This window comes from Tursiops truncatus, chromosome 7, assembly GCF_011762595.2.
Source record: "Tursiops truncatus isolate mTurTru1 chromosome 7, mTurTru1.mat.Y, whole genome shotgun sequence".
Classification (NCBI taxonomy): domain Eukaryota; kingdom Metazoa; phylum Chordata; class Mammalia; order Artiodactyla; family Delphinidae; genus Tursiops; species Tursiops truncatus.
This window is the reverse complement of record NC_047040.1, coordinates 65,368,155-65,380,699: the sequence shown is the minus strand read 5'-3', so window position 1 is coordinate 65,380,699 and position 12,545 is coordinate 65,368,155. Positions and strand designations below refer to the sequence as shown.

The following is a 12,545-nucleotide window of genomic DNA, read 5'->3' as shown; positions in this document are numbered from 1 at the left end:
AACGACTATGAGAAACATAGCCTGCAAAAATAGACCAAGACCTATATGCTAAACCTAAACAGTGTGATTAACTGCTAAAATAAAAGATTTAAGTAGGGTCCAGTATCTCCTAATATAGACAAAATATCCAGAGTATGATTTTAAAAGAGCAGCCAACATACCAAGAACTAAGAAAAATCACAAGTTGAAGGACAAAAGACAATTTGTTGACACTAATCCTGAGATGAGTCATATACTGGAATTATCTGAGAAATATTTTTAAAACATCCACTATAACAATGCTTCAACAATGAATTTCAAATTCTCTTGAAACAAATTAAAAACCAGAAAATCACTGCAAAGAAATAGATTCTATAAGAAAAAAACAGTGGAATTATAGAACTGAAAAATACAATAACAGAAATAAAAAACTCAATAGATGGGTTCAACAGTAGAGTGAAGATGATGAAGGAGAAAATCAGTGAACTTAAGCAGAGAACAATACAATTCACCCAATCTGAGCAAGAGATAGAAAAAAGATTGTAAAAAAAAAAAAAAAAAAAAAATGAACAGAGCCTCAGGTACCTGTGAGACAATAACAAAAGAGTCATCCATCATGTCATTACTATCTCAGAAGGAAAGGAGAAAAAAGCGAGGCTGAAAAATTGTTTGAAGAAGTATTGGCTGAAGATGTCATAAATTTGGTGAAAGACACAAATCTACAGTTCCAAGAAGCTGAGTAGATACCAAACAGGATAAACACAAAGAAATCCATGCCAAAGCTGCACCCAATTAAAAAATTTGAAAACTAAAAATTATTGAAAGCAGCTGTAAGGAGATGACATTTTACCTACAGTGGAATGAATACCAATGCAAATGACAATGGATTTCTTATGTGAGGTTATGGAAGCCAGAAATGGCACAATATTCTTCAGGCAAAAAACTGTCAACCACAAATTCTATATCCTATGAATTTATCCTTCAGGAATGAAAGAGAAATAAAAACATTCTCAATTCTCAGAGGAAGAAAAGCTAGAAGAATTTGTTACTAGCAGACATAGTCTTTCTAAAAATTTAGTAATATATTCTGTTTAACCCAATATATCAAAACACTATCATTTCAACTTGCAATAAATATATATTAAATATAAAAATATTAAAGAGAAATAAACTCTCTTACTTTTAAAGATTGGCGAAGCAAAATTCTTCAAACAGAAAATAATTGATAAAAGAAGGAATAATGGATCATCAGGAAGAAAGAAATAATGCAAAGAGCAGAAATATGGACTCATACAAGGGACTGTCCTTTTCCTTATGAGTTTTAAAACCATATTTGATGACTGGAGCAAAAATTGCAGTGCCTTCTGATTCCCAAGAAAATAATATTTTCAAATAGGGAAGACAAAGAGACAAATGAGAGTGAGGTTTCCATACTTCACTAAAAGTGGTAAAATGCTTTATATTAGACTGTATAATTTGTAGATTGATATATATATAGATGAGTAGATATAGTAATACTCAGAACAAGCACTACCAAAAATATACAAAGAGATACACTTAAAAGCACTATGAATAAATCCAGATGGAATCCTAAAGTATGTTCAGAATTGTGCAGGAAGGTAAGAAAAGAGAACCAGAGAAATGAGACTGGAGGAAACAAATAAAAAACAAATAATAAATGACAACCTTAAATGTTAACATATCAATAATTACCTTAAATGTAATTGATCTAAATATACCAGTAAAAAGTAGATTAAAAAATGTGACCCAACCATATAGTGATTATAAGAAACCCACTTCAAATTCAGTGACATATGTCTATTGGAAGTAAAAGAATGAAAACAAGGAAGATTTCTCTCAACAATGGGCAGGCATCATCCAGTTCATTTAAGGTCCAAATAGAACAAAAAGGTGGAGGAAGGATGAATTCTCTCTCTCTGTTCTTGAGCTGGGACATCTATATTCTCCTGCTCTTGGACATTGGAGCTCCTGGTTCCAGGGCCTTTAGATTCAGATTTTAGGACTTACACCAGTGTCCCTCCCCAGTTCTTAGGCCTTTGGCCTTGGACTGTGAGCTACCCCATGGCTCTCCTGGTTCTCAGGACTTTGGATGTGGACAGAACTGTACTGCCATCTTTCCTGGCTCTCAAGCTTGCACATGGCATATCTCAGATTCTATAATTGTGTGAGCCAATTCCCATAATAATAAATCTCCTCTTATATATCTCTATGTATCCTATTAGTTCTGTTTCTCTGGAGAACCTTGACTAATACCTTTTTAAGGATAAAGACAACTTTATCTCTAAATTACTGTGCCTAGGAGATGCTCAACAGTTTTTTATGAAAGATAGTAAGAAGAAAAGAAGGGAAGAATGGTGATGAAATTTTGTATGAATGGGGACCCTGAATTTATGGGTCATTTGAAGATGTTACCTTCATGTGGTTTAGACTAGAATCCAGGAGTAGGGGTGTTGTGCCACCTGGATGGTTAATAGAGTAGATAGCTGGAGTTGAGAGAAAATCCTGTGAGCTAATTTGTAATTTTGAAGTCAGTGAAGATAAGAGGTTCACTTGCAGATGAGGAGAAGAGTAAGTGTCTGACCCTGACAGTTTTAGGTTACCTAACATAAAGAGGAAAATCCCCACTGGTAGAGTGAAGCCTCAGTCATTCACTAGGCATGTTATTGAGTGTTAGAGTTGAGCATGTGGACCTGGAATTTATTGAAAGGAGCAGTTAAAGGAGGAGAGGGTTCAAGAACCAAAGGGCAAAATAAAGCATGTCTGGGAAGGGATTCAGAGTGCCCAGAGTAATTCTACTCCAGTTTCTATTCCATCTCTGCTGTGAAAATTTTATCCTATTGTTGATTCCTCTCTCTCTTTATTGTCTAGCTTGAAGAACTAGTAGCTGGAAACCTAGGTCTCATCTCCATGACGAACTCCTCTCCTTAAAAGTGTCTCTGTGTTGAATACAGTTACGTTTTTCTCTAACTGATAAAATCTTTCTTTTTCTTCAGGGGCTCATTTAATTAATATCACCTGTAATTTCTAATGTAGAATCCATCATTCCTTCCTGTATATATATATTACAGGTTATATGAAATAGTATAAAACTTACCATATATTATATATCCAGCTGAATAGTTATGTTTCCCCTGGCAGCCAATAAATTCTTTAGTTTCATATTTATCTTTGTATGTATCTATGTGTATATGTATGTATATCTATCCAGGCTCTGGGTTTATCTCTAGTATCTAGCATTCAATAAATGTTGAATGAAAAAAACTTCTATAGTTTCATCCCTTGTGCCTTTCCTTTTTCCAGAAGTGGTCATGACTTTTAAAATTCCTTCCACGGGGGTGGGCTGTGGGTAGTGGTGGTGGGGGGCTGGATGTTGGGGAGAGAAGGAGAGAGGGAGAAAGGGAGAGAGAGAGAGGGAGAGAGAGGGGTGGGGGAGAGGGCGAGAGGAGAGGGAGGGAAAAAGATTCCTTATCTCTGCACAAAAATATAATTTATCTTAAACTTCCTTTGTCTTTACCCAGGTCATTTATTACTAGGCAGGTGTCATACAGAGTGGTTTACTATTCAGGCTCTGAAACTAGCCCTGGTTTGCATTCCTGGCCATGTTAATTACAAGTTCTGTGTCATATAAAAGCCCTTATAACCCTTCTAAGCCTGAGTTTTTTCATCTATAAAATGAGAATTATCATTGGTTCATGAGTTGTGAATGCTGAGTTCATGCATGGTAAATACTTAGCACAAGGCTGGGCTTAACAGTCTGCTCAATAAATTGTAGCTATTTCCAACATTTTAAAAACCATATTAAAGTGAATTATATTTATTAAAGAAGCAGAAAGAAAAATTTTAAAGAAGCAGGTATTGATAAATATTAGCATAACAATAAATTTAATTTCAGCATTATCTTCCATATAGCAACTTCTAAAAATATGGAGATATATCCAGTAAACTTCGGATTTTGCTAAGAGGAGTGCTTTTTACATTTTTCAGTTTGTAAGGATCTCTGGTAAGCTTACTAATATTTATTTTACAAAATTAAGTTAATCCAAACGAAGCAAAAATGTTTCCAGTTTCGAACTTTGAACCTGAATGAATAAGCTTTAATGTAAGGCTCATTTTAAAAAAGTTCTTATTACACCAAGTTGCCAACCTAATTTACGAAAGAAAAAGAACCAAAGCTTACCTTGGTTAACAAGTTGTATTTACTATTTTCTTTAGTATCTAAAAAGTAAAATATGTTGTAAGATTTGTTAAAAATAATTCTTTACATAGCTTTCGGAAGGTTAGTGGCAAACACGATTTACAATTAAAAGATATCATTTTCGAACTAAAATCAGTTCATAGTCTTTATGGAATTTACAGAAGCAAGCTTAGATTCAGTTTAAATATTTGAAGCAGTTTCCACATTAAAGCATTTCCAAGAAATAGAAAATTGAGAAGCTTAAATAAAGCACCAGCTGTCACCATGTCACCAAATTAACACTGATTCCTCACTGGTCCCCATCACATGATAGAGAACAGGAGGAGAGAGGGAAGCAACATTTATAGTAAGAAACAGAACTCTGAAATTACATTTGCTTAGGGGATCCCCCAAAGGCATCTTGGTCAGGTTAATACATTTCTGAGGAGCAGAAATAGATTATAATAGTTAAGGCTCAATCAAGATCATGCATCATAATAAAATACAATTACTGATATTTAAGTGATATTGAATGTCATACAACATATTTAAAGCTTTTCATTAAGTCATCAGTATACATATTTTCCTTCTGAATCCTTTAGGGCTTTGTAGGCACACTGAAATCAATCATCACACAAATAGAATAAATATCTGAATCTCAAACTACAGGGATGCAAGAGACTGCATTTTATGATTACATCAAAACAACAATTTGTGCCTATCTTACTAGTGAAAATTAATGCTTAGGATTTTAAAGTTTTTCAAACATAAAACATTTTACATAGTAATTATGTATGTGATGAAATAAACACAAAACAAAACAGAAAACTTGGAAAGATAAATGTGAAAGTGGAAACTAAGTTGCATACACTGATGTTATAAAACACCACGAACAGCAAACTCACACTTTGATCTCCTAGTTCAGAGTCCACACAGTTTTAGTGATCATTTTCTTTCTGAAAGTTATAAAAATCCATGAAGTGCAGTGAAAAGTACTACAAAGTGGCCACAGTTTCCCAATGAGAAATGAGAAAAATTAGAAAATGTAGGCTATAACTGTAGCTCCCTTTATGCTGATTGTTCTAGGAACTCATTCTCTTAAAGAGAGAATGGTCCTTAGCTGGAACTAGCCAAAAAGATGAGAAAACAGGAATCCAAGAACAATGAAACAACATTAATTCACAAACCAAAAATAAATAAAACCAAAACAATCAAAAACAAAACCTAGGCTCTAGTCAATCTTTTTCAAAAGTGGTTTGAATCAGCCCAAGAGTCTCTTTGATTAATCTCAGAGACACTTTCTAAGAACTGCCTTTCCTCTTCCCCTGATTGGCATCGGCCTAGGCAAGTTTATGATTTAATGGCCTGTAGCATTGTACTATTTTTTAAAATACCATCCCACTTTAAGAAAGTACTTGTTTATTTGTAATTAAGTCCCATTAGTAGTGACTTGAATCCCATCAAGTTAAAGTAGACATAAAATGTATAAGTAAGCTCCTTTGGCTACTAATTTCTGCTATTACCTCCCCCAACCCTCCAGAAGAAGCACACTCCATATAAGCCATATAGAGAAAACAAGTATTGGATTATTAAACAATAGTTTTAACCCCATTTAACTCTGCAGTAATATCAAGGGGTTGTCTTGGTCAGACTGAATATACAGGGGTAAAAGTGAATTGGACGTGGGATCTTGTGAGCACAAGCTTCTCTTCCATGGGTTGTAAACAATTGATTTTTAAGTGAAATCTTTAGTTTCTCTGATCTTTGCTTTTATTTCTGATCTAAACTTTTAACATTTGGGGAATATGTAAAGAAGGTGAAAAGGTAGTGAGTGGGATTAGATCTGGCTTTAAATAGTTGACTTTCCTTCAGTTTTGTCAAAATATGAACCTTCTTTGATAGCCTGAACTTCCACGTCTCCATCTATCATATGAATATCTGATGTTTTCTTGTCATTTTGCCTCAAACGGTAACTTTTATAAGCACGCTGAATGATGGTTGCTGAGACTGCCTCTTGTTTTCGTTTCAGAGTAGTTGTAATTGGCTCATATGTGATCTTAAAAGGGTTGGCTAACATAAATCCAGATTCCACCTCTGAAAGAACTTTCTCCATGCTTACATCTTGACTCATAACTCGCTTTGTTAAAGCAAGTAGGATGTCAAGGCAATGAACTCTGTCCCCGACAGCCATGGGAAGATCCATGGCAACGATCTGGCCCTTGTTTGGTTTTGCCATGAAAAGAGGAGGATGAAGAGCAGCTGCAAAGTCTGAAAGCTTGCTAGAGTCTATATACTGGGTTCTATCAGGATCAAACCTCTTCCATACCTGAAAAAATTTTCTAAAATCATCTTCACTCAATGTCTTGGCTTTTTTCTTAGAAGCAATATTTAAAAACTCCATGACAACAACAATGTACATGTTTACAATGATCAGCCATGATATGAGGATGTAACTGACAAAATAAACAATCCCAACAAAGGGGTTACCACAGTCTCCTCTAACCTGAGTCCCAGGGTTAATTTTATCAGGATCACAGTCAGACCATTTACTGTTGAAAATTGCATTGAGCATCCCGTCCCAACCAGCAAATATTGTAACTTGGAAAAGACAGAGCATACTGCTGCCAAAGGTTTCAAAGTTGGACACATCATTAATTCCAGCTTCCTTTTTAACATAGGCAAAATTGTACATTCCAAAGATGGCGTAGACGAACATGATCAGGAAGATGAGGAGACTGATGTTCAACAATGCGGGGAGGGACAGCACCAAAGGAAGCAACAGATCATGGAACACCTTTGGTCCTTTCTCAGGACGCAGGATGTGGATGATCCGTGAGAGAAGTATCAGTTGCACAAGGGAAGGAGGTACAAGGTAATACCCCACCATCAGAGGCAGAAATAGTCCTTGGTGTAGGAAAAGATAAAGCAGGCAATACAATTATTTAGAGGAATATAAATTATTTTACATTTCTTTGGTTTTCTTCTATATGTTAAGGTAATTAATCCTTCCCGTATAACATTTAGCACATATTGAAAGTCTGGGTTAGCCAAATACTAATTGTGGCAATGCTCAGAGTGTCTAACAAAATTTGGAAGAGAATTATTTCTACCATCATTTTCAGAGTATTACAGATCAAGCACTTCTGGAGTCACAGATGGCATGAATTCATAATATAGGACAGTAGTTATATTTTTTTTCCTGATTGCAGTTAGATCAAGAAATTTAATTCAACCCAACCTTTATTGGATACCTCATAAAGGTGTCAAGAAAATATGCGGAGATGAGTGACATGACTCCTATCCTCAAAGACCCTATAATCTAGGGAGTAGAGGTAGATATTTAAACTAACTATAATGCAAGGCAGAAAGACCTAGTGGGTAAACACAGTTTAAAAAATATTTTGTATTCAGTGATCACAGATTATAATTTGATTTATTGACTTCATAAATAGTATCTGGGACATTAGGAGCTTTAAATGTGAATTGAATAAATGAGTCTTCGCCAAGAACTTTTCTTTCTGGCAATGGTGGGAGGATGACGGCACTATGAGAAGGAGATATATAACTATAGAGCAAGGTGAAATTATAATTACCATAAAAAAACATAAGGGATGCTCTCTGAAAGTACTGGAGAGGGTGTGGTTCATTCTGAGTTGAGAAGGTGGAGAAGGGGAAAATCCCATGAAACTTCTAAATGAGATGGTATGTTTGCTGAATCTGGAAGGATCATGTCTCACATTTCTGTTAATTTGGTCACTGTCAATGATGGCATTCTCTCTGACGTTCTATCTTACACATACCCTCATTTCCACAGTGCTTTAGTGAACTTTCTACTCTGACTCAAATTTTCATTTCTCCTCAATCTCTCAAACCCTTCCATTATGCAGGAGGTTTCCCTACTTAATTATAAACACATTTTTACTTCTTCATCACTAAATTTTCTTCACTTCCTTTCTTATCTAAAATCTGACTCTATCTTGAGGACACTATTTCCCTTGCAACACTCTCAAGCACAGATAACTCACTCTTTCCCATTCCACATTTCTCAGGGTAGAAAGATGGAACAAGCAAGCATATTTCCCTCTTTCCAATGTGATTTTCAGATACTTTTCCTTCACATTAATTTTATAAACAAAAAAGAAATTTTTGAGTTTGTGGACCATGACATTCAACTCTACCATCTCCTACCATTCCTTGATTCTATGATCTATTCATTCTCCCTCACTCATATTCATTGGAGACTTTCATACATGGCTCACTGTCACCCTTTCCACCCCAGCACCTACCATCAACAACCCATTGAAAGGCTAGCCCTCCAGTATTTAGCTTTCTTAAATTTTAATAATCTCCATCATTTTACTGTAGACACACCCATCTATGGCCACATTCTGCACCCAGGATACCTGACCTTCTGAGATCTCAAATTCAAACATCTTTATCTCGGACTGCAATTTCCTCTCCTTCTAGATGTCTGATTCAGTAACTTTCATTTCAATCTCATGGGGCTCTTTAATTCTGTTTTCCTCTGTTTTCTTCCTATCAGCCCTTTCCTGACTTTACATACTTTTCTAGCAAGCTTCTTGTACTTGTCTATCAATATTAGCTGCACTGCCTCTACTACCAGCTGATGAATGAATTTTCTGGGAGCACAACTGAGCAGTTTATCTACATTTTTCACTACTGACTGCATAGAATAGTACCTGACAATAACATTAAATATTGTTTCTACTCTTATGGAGATAACATTATAGTATGTGTCTTATGGGAGGCAGACAATAAACAAACTTTTCTCTGCCTAAAACACTTTTGTCTTAGATTCTTGGCTACCTCCTTATCCAATGGGTCTCTATTTAGATTTTTGCTTCTTCCGTGAAGTTTTCTCTGATCTCTACTTACTGATTAGGTGGTCCTTGCTCTGTTGTGCTGTTGTGGCACCCCATGCTTCTTCCCTTATCATAACCTTAATAGCACAACATTAACATGTACTGTTTAATTATCTGCATCCCTTGATAGATTATAAACTATGTATATACAGGAATTATGCCTACTTTGCTTGTAACTGAATTCTTTGCACACAGCATAACATATATTCAAAAAGAGGGTAATCAAGTATATTTGTTAAATAAAGGACTGGGATCTCCAGAGTAAGAGAAAACTTGTAACAAATTCATTAAACCCTAAAACTCTAGTGTTGTGAAAGTAGCAAACAGTTTTAGAGATTAGAGGAAAGGGAACAATAATGAGTTTGAAAGGTTATATCATGCTAAGACATAAAGGTCCTTCTAGTGTCATCTTAGAAAAATAATGTATGTGATATACTGAAGGGGTAATTAAGCATTTATCTGGTGGTCTGTGAAGTAAAGTCTATGTATTAATTCAGAAAGTATTTTAATATCTTATATCTGTCAGGCATGTGTACATGTATGAATGTAAAAATGTAAGGCATTCCTGCTGGAAATAAAAAGGATCCCTACCTGTTTTGCTTATTAAGAGACTATATCTCAGGAGATATTTACTCTAAGAGCTTGCCTGAATTAATATTATTACAAATGAAAATTTGACTAAACAAAATCTTACCTGTCATAGAGAAAACAACCACCATAAAATCAAAAAGGTTCCATCCATTGGTGAAATAGTTATAACGGAAAACGATGAGCTTTAGTACACATTCTCCAGTGTACAGTGTAACAAAAACTGAGTTAATCCAGTAGACAGCAATGTCAATTTTGGGGTTCTGTTCATCACTTTGTATCATAATGGTTATTGCTTGGAAAAATATAAGAACCATGATGATGATATTAAAAACTTTATTTGTTACCAAGTCAAAGACAAATCCTTGGAATTTGTTCTGTGTGTAAAGAAAAAAGGTGTAATATTTTTATTAATAAGATATTTATACAGACATATTGTCTTTAGATTTACAGCTTCCCTCCCAGCATAAATAGGAAAATAACTGAAGACTAAGTTTTTACCAAGCAATAACTATAGCACAGAGTAAAAGCAAACAGAAAGACAACCAAAAGCTCTTTCAAAGACTATATTTTAAAAATTTTGTCAAAAGCATTTGTTGTTAAGAATTTTAAAAACACATCTTCATTTGTAAGAGAGACTATATAAAGGAAACTTTTTCAGAACTTAAAAAAAAATCTAGGTATTTCCTTACTCCTGGGCGAGGTACTGGTTTTTGAGAGACTTCACACATCAGCTTCTTCAGTGCATGGTATTGTTTCTTCTGTTTTACTGTTATAAAGATATTTGAGCCTCCCAGGTAAATAAAGGGAAGAAAAAGATATTAAAATCATATTTAATCCAAATTTCATCTTACATTAATATGCGTTTTCGAAAGCTTGGCAATTATTGATTTAATCCTTTAAAAAAGGCTTAACTGCAATGAACTAAATCATGTTTAAACATGTCTGATCTTCTGAACAGAAATTCATACAAAACACAGAGTATACACTGGAAATGATTGATAATTATCTTTTGATGAACTTTCCTGTGGGTAGTCAACCCTATTTTAACTTTTTAGTTACTGAGGCCGACCTCTTGTTAGAGACAAAGGAGAAACAGCAGAGGATATCTGGAAAGGTGACTAAGAAAAGTTGAACTAAAAAGCTAAAGGTAAAGCTGGTTTATACCTTTTAATAATCAGGAAAAAATGTAATTGGTCATATATGTGTTTTTATATGTTCATACGTTACTTAATTTTCCAAATACTATTAGAAGATACTTTTCACTATTATTCAAAAAGCACCAGTGTTTACCTCTTCATTGAACCTTCTAGGGATTATTCATCTTTGTGTTTCTAGTGCTAATTTCAGTATCTTATATAGAATATGCAAAGTGAATAAGAGGTGAACATTTAATGTGTTAATCTAGGAATTAGGAATTGTTACTGCCCATGGCAGGACTTGCTCACTTAAAATTGACAGGGGTCATCAGTTTGAAGTCCAGAAGCAAATCCTAGGATATCATCCCATTAGGTTGAAATCCCTAGGAAGATGAAGCATCCAATCCAATGAATATTTCATTTGACCACTGATCTTTCTAATCCCATCTAATTAGTGCAGACTCAGAGTGGTTTGTTTACCAGATTCTGCATGTGGTTAAGCTTTGATGACATGGCCAAAGATGGAATTTCAAGATTAAACTCTTCTTTTCTTTGATTTACCATAAGGCATTCCTACACCTAATAGAAAGTAGGGCCCTGAGGTTAAAATAAGTGAACTTATATGACTTTTGAGATATTTGTATTAATAGAAGCCCTGAAGGGAGTCTTTGTGTGGAGATGGCACCAAACATGGGTTGTTCAATTCTGCCTCTGAATTCTCTCTTATTTGTTTCGAGCACTCCTATTTAGGTCATGTAGTTAGGATTTATGACTCTACTTCTAGCAGAAAAAGCTATTTCAACCGACAAAGATGTCTCTGCTGGTTATGACTCTGAAAGCTTTGAGTATATCAGAGAGTAAAAAAGTGTGGTTTATTTTTCTTGAACATCTTCAGATATTTGTGCAGATGCATAACAATGTTATTTTTCAGCATGTCATTATTTACAAACCCATATACAGAAACATTTGTAATTTTTAACTTTTAATCTTGTCTGTGCTTACTTAAATATAGAAAACAATGTAAAAGTGAACATTTCAGCAATATCCATCAATCTGTAGGAACATCAATCATTTTTTTAAAGATAAGTACTAAATAAAAACAATATTAAGCTGGATCCAAAACTAATTATTTGAAGCAGGACATTTTTTTCCCCTCAGACATTGATGAAAAAAGAATATTTATACTTATCTTTACTTTATGTTTGTTGAAATTAGCAATAATAGCACCAATCAACATACTCAGAGGAAGAAATAATCCAATGATAATGAAGTCAATAAAGTAACAACACATGTAGATGTTGTCTTCAAAATTAGGCTGCATATCTACCTAAAAGTTAAGTTAAAAAATAAGTGAAATAAGGCAGAACATAGAGGATTTTTAGGGCAGTGAAAATACTCTGTATGATATTATAACGAAGGGTATATGTTATTATACATTTGTCCAAACCCATAGAACGTACAACACTGAGTGAACCCTATGAACTATGAACATTGGGTGATTATGATGTGTCAATGTAGGTTCGTCTTTGGTAAAAAATGCAGCACTGTGGTGAGGAATGTCAATAATGGAGAGGTGTGCATGTGTGAGAGCAGGGGTATATGGGAAATCTCTGTACCTCCCTCTCAATTTTGCTGTAGATCTAAAATTTCTCTGAAAAAATTGTTTTTAAAAATAAAATAAAAAGTGAGAAAATAAGCAAAATATTTATACTGACCTTTTAAGACTTAGAAAATAATTTATGACAAAAAAATACAACAGTG

At 34.4% G+C, this 12,545-nt stretch overlaps 1 protein-coding gene across 3 annotated transcripts in view; it reads right to left on the bottom strand.

Moving 5' to 3' along the window:
- Positions 1-3,828: 3,828 nt before the first annotated feature.
- SCN7A (sodium voltage-gated channel alpha subunit 7) overlaps positions 3,829-12,545 on the bottom strand; it is an 88,052-nt gene continuing 79,335 nt past the window's right edge. For all 3 annotated transcript variants that reach the window (XM_073807616.1, XM_073807615.1, XM_073807617.1), the window contains exons 22-25: positions 11,974-12,111; positions 10,338-10,442; positions 9,752-10,022; positions 3,829-7,078 (exon numbers count right to left, since the gene is read on the bottom strand). In XM_073807616.1, the coding sequence (XP_073663717.1) occupies positions 6,024-7,078; positions 9,752-10,022; positions 10,338-10,442; positions 11,974-12,111 (1,569 nt within the window). In that variant the 3' untranslated portion in view covers positions 3,829-6,023. The remainder of the gene's footprint in view (positions 7,079-9,751; positions 10,023-10,337; positions 10,443-11,973; positions 12,112-12,545) is intronic.